This window comes from Carettochelys insculpta, chromosome 1 (assembly GCF_033958435.1).
Source record: "Carettochelys insculpta isolate YL-2023 chromosome 1, ASM3395843v1, whole genome shotgun sequence".
Classification (NCBI taxonomy): domain Eukaryota; kingdom Metazoa; phylum Chordata; order Testudines; family Carettochelyidae; genus Carettochelys; species Carettochelys insculpta.
Window position 1 is genome coordinate 335,975,238 of NC_134137.1, and position 15,801 is coordinate 335,991,038.

General features: G+C 38.3%; 1 protein-coding gene across 1 annotated transcript in view; it reads left to right on the forward strand.

Annotated features, from left to right (window-relative positions):
* PTPRZ1 (protein tyrosine phosphatase receptor type Z1) overlaps window positions 1–15,801 on the forward strand; it is a 184,462-nt gene that overhangs the window by 110,914 nt on the left and 57,747 nt on the right. The window contains exons 9-11 of the mRNA XM_074984108.1: window positions 5,785–5,969; window positions 6,927–7,053; window positions 15,493–15,536. Of these exons, the coding sequence (XP_074840209.1) occupies window positions 5,785–5,969; window positions 6,927–7,053; window positions 15,493–15,536 (356 nt within the window). The remainder of the gene's footprint in view (window positions 1–5,784; window positions 5,970–6,926; window positions 7,054–15,492; window positions 15,537–15,801) is intronic.

The following is a 15,801-nucleotide window of genomic DNA, read 5'->3' on the forward strand; positions in this document are numbered from 1 at the left end:
TCTCTTCCTCTGGCTCACTTTCTCCCATTCAGCTGCTAGAATGCTGGAGCACTCCCTCTGCACCCTCTGGGCTCTGTATCTGCTGTGACATCTCTGACCCATATCCCCAGCAGCTCTTAGGGCAGTTTTCCTGTGTCAGCTGCCAGCTTCTGCTTCTCCCTTCTGTGTCTCCTGTCCTTCCCAGTCTGCTTAGGCTTCTGCTTGTGGCTCACTTCTCTGAGTCACAGAGGCCAGGCTCCTGGCCCCATCCATCTGATCTCCTTGGCCAGCTTAGATTGGGTTTGATTTCCTATCCTGGGGGAACCTACAGCTCTCAGGGTTCCTGCTTGTGCAGAAGGGAAGGGACCTGCTGGTTGGCTGAACTGAGCACTATATTTGATTATTTAAATTTTATCATCCTTATCGGCATTGTTCATGGATAGGAATGCTACAGCTACAACTTTCAGTAGAGATGACTAAAAATATAGTCACCTGATAATACATAGGAGTTTCACTCCACTTTCAATTTCAACCTCCCCCTTTCACCATGGAAGGACTCTGAATTCCCATGGGAAGAGCCAGTTGCTTCCCAGTTCAACAGAGCCATTTCAGGCAGTTGGACAGAACACTGAGCAGAGGTTTGTGTCCAACCTGTTTACAGCATCCCTTTTCACAGGCCTTGGGTGTGCTGCTCCTCCTGCCCCAGCCTGAAGTGGTGTTTGAAGTGGTTTTTGGTGAGCCACGTTTAAAATTTAGTTCAGTAGACTCAGTGCCTCCACTGTACAGAGTTCCAGTGTCTGTCCCTCATGATTGGTTACCATTGAAAAGCCAAACCTCCTCTCATTATTAGTATTGATTGCCTTGTGCCATCTAGCGGGCAAGAATGATAATGGCAGTTGGAGTAATTTAATGTAAGTGTAAGTGGTTTGAAAAGACAATTCATTATTTTATTAGTCACATTTTCTCATACTACACCTAAAGGAATTCACTATAATGAAGACATTAACACAGCTGCACTGTACATCCAAAATATGAAAATATGCACAGCTGTAGCTTTTAGAATAAGTTATAAAAATCATCAGTGTGTCCTACTGAGGAAATAATAAAAACATGCTCATTCACGTTCATTGGTTTATTTGCTCATAAAAAAAAAAAAGAATGTGTAGGACTTCCCCCAAGTCTGTTGTGGAGAAATGTGCTTGTGGCAAACAATATTTAGTTGTGAAGGCCCTTCTCTGGCAAGTAGAAAAGATCGTGAAAAGTTTTAAATTACCTCTATTGCAAACCTTCACAAGGTTTGTCCTCATGGAATCTTTGAGGAATTTAGCTACTAAAATCTAAGAATTCCCTACTGAGAATGTGTGAAACATGAATTTTCAAAAGCTTTTATAACTTGCCCAAAAGGTATATGTTAAATTGTAGGTATCTTGGTCCCGGGAGATTAGAGAAAGGAGGCGAGTGAGGTCACCTTTCATTGGATCAACCTCTGTTGGAAAGAAAGACAAGCTTCCAAGCTTACACTGGTACACCAAAGCCACGACCCAATGAATTTTAGATCACTGTTCCAAAGAGGTAATACCATCCCCTCACCTTACAGAGGTGTAAAGACAAATTAATTAATGTTTATGACATACTCAGATACCATAGTGATGAGCACTAGAATAAAGCCCACGAGGAAATTTATTTTTGTCTGCAAATTTATTTTTGTCTGTTTACATAGAGTACCTTAAATAAGATGTGAGGGCACACATTGAACGGTCAGGTTAAAACAAAAATTGAATACCTGCACCAATAAAATCTTAACAGATGACTTTACAATGCTGTTGTTTCATGGTTACAGCATAGGACTGGAGGGCCAGAAGTGTATATCCCTAACCAACTTGACCTCTTGAACTTTATTTTTGTTTCTTTTATATACATACAAACAAAGCATATCTAAAATAATGCACATGATGGAAACAGTATATAAATAACAAAATTCAATGCCTATTAGTTTCAAAATCTGGGGGGAAAAACGAAAAAACCCTGAAACCCTCGAGATCATGCAGGGCATCAGTTATTAATGATTAAATAGGTCAGTAGGTAAGAACATAACCTATCAGTATCAGAGACTACCAGATACTAACTTGCAAAAGTATGGAAGTTTCATGCACAACCAGACATCCTCATATATTTTTTCCAATAATTTCTATTACAGTCATGTTTTCCATTAATGTAGTAGGCTGCTTGCTAAGCCAGTCTGCGTATAAGGGAGACATTTCAGATTTCTACTGTCTCAATTTAACTCTCTTAGTCATGAAAATAGTTATTTGCAATCCATTTCTTAATGTTAACAGGTCACACTAAATCATCCAGCACCCATAAAATATACTCACTTGGAGAAAGAAAGACAGCAACACTTTTGAAAGTTTTTGGGAGAGCATATTTAAACACATGCATTTCTGATAGGTAAAGAACGTGTCCAAATTTGGCCAGTGGCTCTTTGCATCTCCAACATTAACTGTGTGTTGCCAACTGCAGCAAATGTTCTGTCCAGTAGTACCAGTTTAATATCTCATTCTGAAAGAATTGCAAGAATAAAGAGCTTGAAATATCTTTCACATTAAGCCAGAGAGTCTCCCAGGTTTCTGTTGTGACTGTGAAATTAAGTATTACCCCCATTTTCCTTAGAAATTGAAATTGCAGTAGTAGGGCAAAGCATTGTCACCTGTAAAATTCCTGTAAAATGACTTTTGTTTCCATATTTCTTAACATGTTCTTCTAGAAGTGAAAAAGTTGAAACAGACCAGTTGTCTGTCCCCTCTCCTGACATGAATCCTTGAGCATAGCTGCTTCTAGAAGAAATTGTGAGACAAAGATAGCTGATACTCATTATACATACATGAAGGAAGCCCCTTGGTCATCTTGTATGATACTTTTAATGTTTAGGGGTTTTTTTCCTGTCCAAAATGTCTTAAGTGTGGACTAGACCTGGATCCTGAGGCGTGGTTATCTCCTACTGATCCAAGAAGTGAATTAGGAAGGTTCCGTGCTGTAATCCTCTTACAGGAAGTTGCAGGATGTCCCTTGTAGATGCAAAGACTGAACTTTTCCTTTTCCATTTTAAGTGTTCTGGCAAGTAGTTTACTTGCTTTATCTCTGCACTCACAATATCTTCATTTGACCGTGTTGACTCCAAATTAAACATGGCTGGAAAAGCATTCATTATATTTCTCTTTGCTATTGATTAGAGAATGTTGGATATTTTCATAATACATGTCAGTCAGTCGCTTGCGTTCTCTGCAACTCATCTATTTCCTTGTTCTGTAATTCAAATTTATTTTTCTTCTTTTGGGACACGTACTTCATGCAGGTACATCTAGCAGTAGCTTTTAAGCTTCCCAAAAGATGGTATCTGAGCTTATCTTCTTGTGTGAAGTTAGAAATGCCACAATCTGAAATTAATTCTGTAAATAGCTGCTCCTAGGGATACTGGAATTAGTTCAGAACAAAGCACTGCCAGGCATCCAGTTTTCAAGGGAAATGACTGGTCTAAAAGTGTCCGTAGCAGCTCTCATCAGCACTGTCAATCCAGCTGCTAAAAGTTCAGACAGTGATGCAGTGGGGGCCTGGGGCTAAGGCAGGCTGCGCATGTCTTGTCTCTATGTGGCTCACAGAACTGTCTACCAGTTTCCTGCAGTCCTTAGGCTCAGGGAGGTTCCATGCACTGTCTGTGCTCCAAGTTCTGGCTCTGAAGCTCCCATTGGCTGGGAACCATGACCAATGGGAGTTGTGGGGGTGGCTCCTACAGGGCTAAGGGCAACATGTGGAGCTCCTCAGGCTGCAGGGACCTGGTGGACCTGGCAACTGCAATATAGCCCTGTTCTCCTCCTTCAGCTGCTAAGGTGATTTATACTTGTGTCTTTTGTTAACTCTCACTTTTTACTTGGAGTCCATATTCAATAGTTTGAAGTTTATCCAGGAGCATAACTGAAACATTTGTGACAGAAACTGACTTCTAATTTGCTAGGAAAGTAAATATCAAAGACAAATTGATATGTGGAGAATAGGTGGTTTGCACCTAAGCAGCCATCTTCCTTATGGGTACCACCATATCACTCCTGACACTTGGCCTTTGAGTAAGTGGCCATCGTCCAGATTTTTATAAGTGACCACAAGTTGGTCCAGATTTTTAAAAGGGACCACAAGTGTCAGTGCTAGACACCTAGCCTAAAAATATTAAGGAACCTAAAATTATACTTCACATTTGAAGACCTAAAGGCAAAATCTTAGCTTCACTGAAGTCAACAACAAAACCGTCCACTGACCTCATTAGAAATAAGATGTCACCCTAGGTATTTTATGTGTACACTACAGCATAAATTTGAATCTAAGGCGCTTAGCTCAATTTTAAATTGTGACTGTTCACACGTCAAATACCATTATTTTGAATGTAGAGGGCACTACCACCGATATTCTTACTCCGACAACCTGAGTGGAATTAAGATTGTGAGGGGCTAGCTCTCACCAGGGGGAAGTCTCCTGAAAAAATGGTCATTTGCTTTCCACAGGAGGGGAAAGAGGGTAATGCAACCTGGGAAGGTGACATCACATACCCACAACCACTTGCAGGGCATTTTTTTCCTGTACTGCAACAGTGAAAAAAAAACAGAATGCTATGGGGCTGTGGGAACTATGGGATAGATTCCCACAGTGCACTGCTGCAACAGCCAATGTTTGGCTGTTTAGAGTGGCAGCACTTACTTGACTTTGTCAGGACTTTTTGGGGAGGTGAGGATACTCAGATTCGAATGTCTCAACCCCAACATTACAAAATTGATTTTAATAAAATTGAATTTATCTCGTAGTAAAGACGTAAGCTTATGAAAGTTTGTCGTTAGTTGCCCACTATGTACAATGAGCACAATATTTTATTTTATAGATTATTTTGTTAGCCTTTAAAGTGCTACTGGACTGCTTTTTTTGTTTTGATAGTATCTCAGCAAGTGTGTTGTGAGGATTAATCAGTTACTGCTGGGAGTTAGGAATTGTTTCATCCTTTGATGAAAACTGCTATGAAAGTGGAAGATATTGTTGGCGTGAATTTTAAAAGGAACCAGAGCAAGACAGGCACCGATATTCCCATTGTGCCTTGTGGGATTTGAACACATCACAGTGCTAGGCTCCTTTGAAGATCTCAGCCATTATTATTCATGTCCTTTACTGTTAAGTAGTATGCTCATAATAATTGGTCAGATACGCTGTTGATTGTTAAATAGCTATTACAAAACGTCAAAAAGTGCAGATATTTCACTAGAGTCCATATGTCCTCCAACTCGAATGGCTTCCTCTTTCACAGATTCATGAAAGCATAGAACAAAAACGAATTTTTTCCTGAGAATTATACATAAGAATCTTTACACTTCCATTTTTGTCACTTGTGTGTTACAAAGAAGTAAAATGTATCCTTTGGACATAACAGTATTTTATGACCTATAGGCAGTTCTATCACAACTCAATTATAAAGAGCGTTATTCTCTAATTTTTATGGGAATTAATATGCCCCTTTGTCAAAAGAACTCAAAATATACCAAGAGCTCTTCATTCTCTTAGATAATATCACTTAAAAGAAAGTAAAAAAATCCACTTCAGGGTGACATAAGTAGATCATTAATAGTTTAGATTTCAATGATTTAGAATTTCAGGGACCATTCCAACTCCCATGGAAATCAGTGCAACGAGTTATACTAAATTCCCTGGGAATTAGATCACACACTCAGTGCTCTGAGTCCATTATGCTGTTTATAAATATGATGCTATTTTTAGTTTGCAGCTCAGAACCAGAAAATGTCCAAGCTGATCCAAAGAACTATACCAGTCTTCTTGTTACATGGGAAAGACCTCGTGTTGTTTATGATGCCATGATTGAGAAATTTGCTGTCTTTTATCAACAATTGGATGGAGAAGACCAAACTAAACATGAGTTTCTGACAGATGGGTATCAGGACTTGGTAACTAAACTCTTCAAGTTTCGTACAAAAGTGGTGGTGGTGGTGGAGCACTAACAAAGAATTACTCAAAGGGATTATGTCAGGGAGCTGATCCAGAAAGAATGTCTTTGGCTGCTACTCATAGAGCCACTGAGACAAATTTACAATAAAACGAAACAAACTAAAAACTATATGGGAGAGAGAGAGAGCTACTGTAACCTGCAGTGCTGACTTTCTAAAATTGCTTTTCCTCTTTCTCTGTAATACCTTAGAATAACTATTACTGTGGTGTTAAAGTCCAATCTTATTAAGTCACAAGACACTTTTTTTTATTCAGTAAGAGTCACTACCCCAAAGATCATGGAAGTATAGGATGTGGTACACACATAACTAATGGAAAATTCAGCATTTGAATAATGACCCATCTGTGACGACTATAAATATTGATTCTCTGATTTATTAATTTGATGGTTCTTTGCCAAAAAAACAGTTATGTTTACCCCCTTTTAAGCTGCATAAGCTTCATAAGGAATATTAAAATCTAAGTCTAACATTTTGTCACTAGGGCATTTCACAAAACTAATTGATTAAAGTTCATGCTTATTTTTTGGTCATCAAATGTAAAAATTATATATTAATATGTTTCATGTGAGAAACCAATACATCCTATAGTTGTTTGAAGTGTTGTTGTAGCTGTGTTTGTCCTAGAATATTACAGAAACAAGGTGTGGTGTGGTAATATCTTGTACTGGACCAAATTTTTGTCAGTGCAAGATACAAGTTTTTTGAGCTACATGGAGCTTATAAGAGATCAACAAGCTTGTCTCTTTCACCAACAAAAGTTGGTCTAATAAAAGGTGTCACATCACCCTCCTTATGTCTCCTATCAGAAGACACTGTTCTGAAAATAAAATACTGTTTTCAAAAAATATGCCAAGGTTTCACATTTATGTGATTAAATATGATTTTTCTTTTTAGGGAGCGATTCTAAATCATCTGCTGCCCAATACAAGTTATGTTCTGCAGATAGTTGCAGTTTGCACTAATGGTCTATATGGAAAATACAGTGACCAAGTCATTGTAGATATGCCTTTAGATGATCCAGGTAAGTGTTCTTTTGAGCACAGTAGTGATTTTTAGCTAAAAAGATGTGTTCAGAAAAATAGTTTCCTTGCAAACCAGTTAAAATGCTTGACTATCAAAGTACACTAAAATGGAATTTCAAAATCATGGTAGTTCATTCGAATGTGTTTAATTTGATTACTTTTATTCTGTGTCACTCATTTTCTGTAATGTGTTCCTTTATACACAAACATGTTCAGGTTGATTTTTAATTATAAAAATATATTGAAACAAATGCATATTATTCCGAATCATACAAATGATTTTGAACAATAAACTTTTAGAATGCAAACCCATTTTGGAATTATTTCACTGATTCCAGCATCCTTCTGCCTCCTAAAATTAATCCACATGATACAAAGGTAAAGCAAACAAAATAAAGTACCAAATATAAATTTAAAATGTGTATCTCAGTTGATTTTGAAATTTTATTGCATATGAGTACTTGAAGTTTGATTTCAAAGCATACATGGTGATGGAATTCCCTTGCTTCTTAATGTTGGATTGCAAAAATCAGAAGGGCTAAGAATCAATCTTACTGATTTCAAAGCCAGATTTAACTCCTTTATCTGTCATGGAAGATTTAGGGTTTGATCCAATTTCCAAAGTGTTCTGGGGAATCTTCCATTGACTTTAGCAGGTGTTGGATTGGATTCTGTGTGTCTTGATTGGCGGATCAATTCATAATGGTCTTTAACACACTCAGACACCCCAGTTTTACTTATCCTATAGATCAGGCTGTTGTTTTTTAATTCTGAGTTTGAAGGTTAGAATTCTGCCCTCATTTACATCTACTGAAGTCAGTGGAGCTATAAAGATGTAACTGAGAGCCCAGTTTGGCCCATAATTTTGATAACCATGTTTTTTTCCACTACTGATATAGAAAATAAGTATTTTCCTTTTTCTGCTTGTTACCATGAATTGTGTGAAAGTAATGATATTTGTGTGAAAGATATGATATATGATAATATGTTGGTTTATGTTGGGACATTTTTGGTTAAAATACAAGAAATTTCAAGGCGCATCTATCCTGTCTTGCAAAGACAGTCTTTAAAGTGCTACTTGACTGCTTTTTTGTTTTGATAGTATATAGACTGCCACAGCTCCCTCTCTGTTACCATTCAACATAAGAAAAGAATGTGTTTCCTATGTCACCTTATGTTAATATTTTTGGTTAAAATACAAAAAATTTCAAGGCACATCTATCCTGTTTTGCAAAGACAGCATATTAAAAGAATGTGTTTCCTATGTCACCTTATGTTAATATTTACCAAAGCCTTTGTACTCTCTTTCTCTGAATCTCCATAGAAGGAACAATTAGTGGTTCTGTCAATGTAATTGGCATTTCACTTGAGTTTGTATGCTATCTTTAATTCCTTGATATTGGACTTCCTTATTTCTGTCAAGCAGATATTTCCCGAATGTGCTTCAAAAATCACATGAAAGGGGACTCCATCCTTAGACACCCACTCAAAATCTAGACCCAGCTGTACCTGCTTGTAACTTGAAAAAAGTATGAGCCCCAATTGTGCAAAGAATCCACAAGCACAGACCCTTTTTCCTGTTCAGTCCCATTGGACTTAAGCAAGGCATCTCATTTTGCAATAACCTTTTAAAGGATCAGGGCCTTGATACATATACCTTGGCTTTAGCAAAGCTTTTGATACAGTCTCTCACAGTATTCTTGCCAGCAAGTTAAAGAAGTATATATTGGATACATGGACTGTCAGCTGGATAGCTAGCTAGCTAGATCCTTGGGCCCACAGGTACTACTTAACAGCTTAATGTCTGGTTGGTGACTGGTATCAAGTGGAGTGTCTCAAGGGTCGATTCTGGGGCTGATTTTGTTCAGCATCTTCTTTAATCATCTGGATGAGGGGATAGATTGCACCTACAGCAAGTTTGTGGATGACACTAAACTAGCAGGAGGGTAACGATAGAGTCCAAAATGACCTAGACAAATTGGAGGATTGGCCCAAAAGAAATCTGATGAGGTTCAACAAGGCCAAGTGCAGAGATGGAAGAATCCCAAGGACTGCCACATGTTGGGGACCAACTGGCTAAGTAGCAGTTCAGTAGAAAAGGACCAGGGGATTACAGTAGATGAGTAACTGGATACGAGTCAACAGTGTGACCTTGTAGCCAAGAAAGCTAACAGCATATTGGGATGCATTAGTAAGAATATTGCCAGCAAATCTAGGCACCGGTGAGACTACGTCTGGAGTATTGCATCCAGTTCTGGGAGCCCCTTTAGAATATCATCATATACAACAATCCATCTATCTCTCAAATGGAACCCACAAGGAAAACACAAAAGAGGAACACCTTGGACAACGTGCAGAAGATCTACTGAGACTGAGGGACAACAACAGGGCTACTTCTGGAGACAGCGAGAAGTTTTGTCCCAAGACAGAGTGAAGTGGAAGAGACTTGTAGATGACCTATGCTCCACTCAGAGTACAAGGTCTTAAGTAAGTAAGCCATTACCAAAAGGATGTGAATGCATTGGAGTCCAGCGGAGGCAACAAAAATAATTAGGGGGGTGGCACATATGACTTATGAGGAATTCAGGGTCTGCTTCATAGGTAGAAATGTAAAAGGCACACCCATGTGTAATATGAACGATGTTATTACAGGATGAACCTTTCTTATCTGGCGCCCTCAAGAACTGACCAGTGTTGGACTAGAGAATTTTCTGGCTCATTGGAGGTCAATTTTGTCTAGCACATTACCAGCACTTTTACTGCTTACTGGGCTCTTAGAAGACATTTTTGAGGTAAATTACTGCGAAATAGTAGCATACAACACTTGAGAGCTAGAACTGGTGACTGTACACCAGCTTTATGGGACCATGGGAAACTTAGTCACACCCATAATAAGTGGTCGTCTGGCTAACTGAAATCATGCTGGATTATGCATGTTGCCAGATGAGAGAATTCCGGATGAGAGAGGTTCAACCCACGTACAAACTTGATTTGTGCATTTTATTACTTTGTCTTTAAAAATCGTAACCTTAAAATTCATTAAAATGAATATAAAGTTATCATTTCCTCATTTTAAAAGAAAAAATGATGAGATTAAAGCAATTTTTACTTTTCACTTTGTAGTTCCACAGTTTCGTATGCAAAAATTATTGAATTCTGAAATGCTACAATAAAACAGTGCAATATCCTTCATACAGAGTATCATTAATATGAATTTACATTATTCCCTCGATTTATAAATTTCATCTTACACAAATACAGAGAGGGAACATGCTGACGTGCTACAAAATGTTAATTGACTTGTAAAGTTATTTTATTTATTTTGTTGCATTTGAATGACTTGTGCTGAATATATTAAATAATATAGACATGAGAAGAGCTATATCATTTTAATTAGTCAGAGAAAGAGAAGTATTCATTCAAACATTTACATTCCAAATATAATGCCAAAGGTAGTTTTGAGATCTGCTTTATAGAGGATTGAGTTCATGGGGTATTAAGATCAAAATATTTTCCAGAACTCCTGCTTGTGAATATAGGAAAAAGTTATCTTTACTTATGCAACTCTGAAGCAAAATTGACTCAAATTTCATTATAATAACTTTTATGTTCAAGAATTATTCTGCGTACATCAGCCCATTTAGGATGGAAATTCCTTGCAATGCCATCTGGACAAATTAAATTTCATGTGAAAAGCTTAAGTAGATCTTAAGTGATGCAAAGGCTTTGCATGGGCCCTCTTCTTGGGGTTGAATTTCACCCTTGGACTGCATATGTTTAATATAAGTGCTGCTTTATTACCTCTGTGCTATATATATTAGATGTACTCAACCGTTTCTGCCACTTGTTTGTTCTTAGTTTTCCATTATATTGGTCACTGTGTACAAAAGAGACACTTTCATGGCTTGCCACTACCCTTTCAAAACTTCATTCTGGGAGTCACCAGTCAGGGATCCATAGACCAGAATTAAACCTCTGCCATGGGACAGGTCCTATTCCAACTTTAGTCTCACATTAGAGTATTTCTTAGATCCACTGCTGGCCCACGTGCCATCGTGAGAACAACTGCACTAGTCTGTTATATTTGTGAGAAGAACTGTACCATTTTCTCTTTGCTTTTTCCTGTATTGTTTTTGTTCAGAACTGTAGAATTTTAAAAGCCCTGAGACAGGCGTGTACGCGTGCATATCTGTCTATCTATCTATTGCTTTTTTTGTTTTTAACAAAAAAAAGAGCCAGTATGGTTCCTCACCTCCTCCCCATCCCCTGCCAAGTTCCCATGGTTGGGATGCTGGAGAGGTAGTGGGCAGGGGCTCTCAGCCCCACTCTGCCATGGGGGCTTTGCCTCCCAGCCCCACGGCAGCGACCTGGACCTGCTCTGCCACAGGGCTCTGCGGCTGTTGCTCCTGACCCATGCTGCTGTAGGCTGGAAGGGGCTCCCAGTCCACTGTTCTTGCAATCATTGTAGAACTGAAGATAATTTACTCTATGAAAATTATTTACTGTATGAAAATTATTTTAAAATTACATTATATTTAGGGAAATATTTTGTTATCACATTTTCCTTTTGTCCATAGTCTGTCATTTCACACCTTGTTTGTTAACCTACGTCTGAGGTTTAGCTCTGTGTTGGGAAGTGGTACCAAATGGCTTTATATATCATTGGTTCAAAAACACACTTGTAGGAGCAGCAAAATCACTATAGCTGATTGATTAAATTTTGCTGGCAAATAGATGTATTTTGTTACTGTATAATCCAGAGGGTTTCTGTGGGTACAGCCAAATGAAATAGTAGTTTTATTTTGGTTGAAACAGAGGACATTGAAACCTTTTACAGTTTTCCTTGTGGTGAATAAAATTTATGGAGGTCTGTTTGTATAATCACTGTTTTGTTTTTTCTTCATGATAAAGTTCAAAAGAACATAGACACTGTAGATAACATGAAATCTAAAATGAATTATTTTTATTGTTTATAGACAAAATTAATCCCAACACAAAAATAAGCATATTTCTCTTTAATGAAAGGTTGTTTGTAAGAGTCTGTTGACCGCATAATGCATGTTACCAGGCTTCAGTATATTAAATATTGTGAAATCACTATCTAAAAATTGAAACAGAAACCATTGAGAAGCCAGGGAATATCATCATCTTTTTCCCCTCTAGCCTTCTAGCCTTCCAAAAGACACAGGTAAGATAACTTTTCTATGTTTTGTTAATATGCCAAGTATTTAATTCAATAGTTGCTATTTATAAAATGCTTTCATGAAGGCTGTGTCTAGATTCAAGCCAGCTGCTGGCAGCATGATGCTTATGAGAGGTCACAAAATTGCAAATTGTCACTTATTGGCATATTCATGTGGCTCATTTGCATATTTGCGGCAGAAAACAAGCGGTGTAGATGTGGTTCTGCTGGCAAAAAAAGCCCCTCTGTCGCCAGCCTGCTATCTCTGAAAAAAAATCAAGAATAAGGGGCTGGAGACAGAGGAGGGTTTTGCTGGCAGAGCCACGTCTACACTGCCTCTTTTCTGCTGCCAGCATGCAAATCAGCCACATGAATATGCAAATGAGTGTTCATTTGCAAGTTCATGAGTCTTTATTTGCGTCATGCTGCCAGTAGCCGGACTGAATCTATATGCAGCTGAGGAGTTGTTCATGCCATTTTTTACATTGTACAGCTTATTGAAAAAATGTTCGCTTGTTAGTGTGATGGAACACCAATGAATAATCAAATAGCCATTAGGCCAGAAAAAGAGTCTGAATTGGTGGCCCAGTGTTCAGGACACTCACATGGGATGTGGAAAACCTAGTTCAAGTTTCTGCTCCAATTAATATTTAATTATTTCTTCAAAGTAGGATGGGGTAGTTAGAGTGGTGACTGGGAACACAAGGGCAGATTAATTTTAATGTTTATAAATGCAAAGTAATGCATAGTGGACAACATAATCCCAAATATATATATAAAATTATGGGGACTAAATTATCTAGTACCACTCAAGAAAGAGATCTTGGAGTCATTGTGGACAGTTCTGTGAAAACATGCACTCAATGTGCAGCATCAGTCACAAGGCAAATAGGAGGGATAGAGCATACGATAGAGAATATCTTATTACCTCTATATAAATCCAGGGTATGCCCACACATACTGCATACAGATATCTTGGCATTGGAAAAAGTGGAGAAAAGGGCAAAAATATGTATTAGAGGTTTGGAATGGCTGCCATATGAGGGGAGGTTAAAAAACACTGGACTTCTCATTTTAGAAAAGAAGAAACTAACGGGGGGAGGAGGTGAGAGAGGTCTATAAAATCATGATGTGTTGAGAAAGTGAGTAAGGAAAAGTTATATACATATTTCCATTACACAAGAAGTAGGGGGTTTCAAATGAAACTAATACGTAGTGGGTTTAAAACAAACAGAAGGAAGTATTTCTTCATACAATACATAATCAACCTGTAAAACTCCTTGCCAGAGGATGTCATGAATGCCAGGACTTTTAGAGGGTTCAAAAAGAAAGCTATATATATTCATGGAGGATAGCTCATGACTGGCTATGAGCCATGATGTGAAGGAATGGTGTCTCTAGCCTCTTTCTGTCAGAGTGTGAGAATAGGTGGTAGGGGAGGGATCACTTGATGATTACTTGTCTTGTTCATTTATCTGGGATATGTACTATTGGCCACTGTTGGAAGACAGGATACAGGGCTAGATGGACTTTTGATATGACCCAGTATGGCCATTCGTATGTTCTTATCTGCCCCAGAGTAGCCAGTTATCTACAGCACTTGTCTAAAATGTGGGTTCAAGTCCCTGTTTCAAACCAGGGAGAGCAGGGATTTGAACCTGCATCTCTCACATAAATGCTGTGAACACTGGGCTATTATGTGATCTTGTTTGCCTTGTTTTTTCATAAGAAAGGTCTGAATTTTTGAATACTAGGTTATGCCCTGGCTTGGGCAACTAACTCTAAAAGAGAATTAGTGTCTGAGAGTCCTGAATGGAGGGAGATGTCTATCTCTGGCCCAAAGTGAGGCATCGAAGGTCCAGATCAATAGAAGTTTGACACTGATACCATTGAAAATCTGCCCTAAGCCACACCCTAAGCCCCTACCTTCTACTCCAAGATAGTTTAGGCAGCTCCCACTCAGCTACTTGTTTCCGAGAGTCCTCTTCTCAGGAAAATAAAACTCTCCATTGGGAGCCTGGGTGTCTAAATCAAGACTTAGGATCCTATGAGACACTTTGGAGTCAGGTGTTTCAACACTTATCAGACTGATCCCTAAATACCTTTGTGGATCTGGCCATTAGACTCTTCTGAAAATAGAACCTATTCTGTATGCTATTTAGATATTTTTGAAAAAAATTACCCTTAGTCTAATCAGGAGTGGCCACTTGAACAGGCAGGAGTGCAAAATAGACACACGTAACTGGTTCATAGAGACATATAACTGGCTCTAATCTATTCCTTCTGCTGTCAGTGGCCATTTACCTAAATGGGATCAGTGTACCAGCACTGAGCACCATTGAAAATGTCACCTTTAGCTTACCTTATTTTGGGGGGTAGGAAGAAAGTTGCAGGTAATTATTGTGTAATATGGAATAATAAAATATTAATGCAGGCAAAATATTTCAGTTAAGAATGTCCTATTATTGCAGATGCACAATAACTGCTTTTCAGAAGGAGACATTTAATTACAGATGCATAATACCTAATGCCTATATCTATTCATACGAACTTGAAACACATCTTTTAATGCCTTCATAGGGTCCATTATAGTTTACACTTGCAGAGCCAAATCATGATCCATTGAAATCAACTGTAATTTTTCAACAGAAGGCCTGCAAAGTTGTTGAGTCACATTGTTTACCTCATAGAGGTTGTTACATCTCTGTGCAGCTATTTGGCAGCATCTGCAAATAGTAGGACTCTCCAAAATCATCTCAGCCTACATCTACACTTACTGCAGAAGATCAGCCTCTCAGGTTCAATCTTCTGGGGTGCTGTTTCACACAGGTGCAAAATGGTGCATTCTGGCATCAACGTCAACCCCGGAACTCTTTGCAAGCAAGGAGAAGGGAGGTCGATGGGCGGAGCTCTCATCGACTTGCTGCCATGAAAACATCCACCAAAATTGATGGCTGAAAAGTCAATTTTAGGTACACAACTGGTGTACCTAAAATTATATATCAGCTGTTGACTTTTCACGTGAGCATAGACACAACCTTAGACTTCAATCTAAAGGGTTTATTGGTTAGTGCAGCCCTGGTTAGAAAATGGTTATAAGATTGTGATGGCCAGTGATTGTAAAGCAGTTTAAATAACATCTTTTGGTCTATTATTTCTAAACTAACCATGAAAATTATACCATTGTGTCTTGCAAAATCAATAATTATTTGAGGTTAAAACACTGCATAATGCAATGTACATTTTTGTTTCATAGAAATTGAACTCTTTCCTGAACCAGATGAAACTGAAGAATATGAGGTACTGTAAAGTTCAGTCATTTCATACTTTCATTTTCACATAAGGGTTTGAAAATAATATCTCACACACTCCACTGTGATAATTTGCAGAGATGAATTTAAAATATACTTTTAACCATGTCACCTTCACTTTCCCTAGTAATACCTACCCCTTGGGAATTACTCTACATTGAAGACAAAATCCACCTGACAAAAGAAATGCTTTTTCTTCTTCCCCAAAATGTGGGATTGCTTCTCCTCCCCCAAAACAGCCTCCTCAGGCTAGA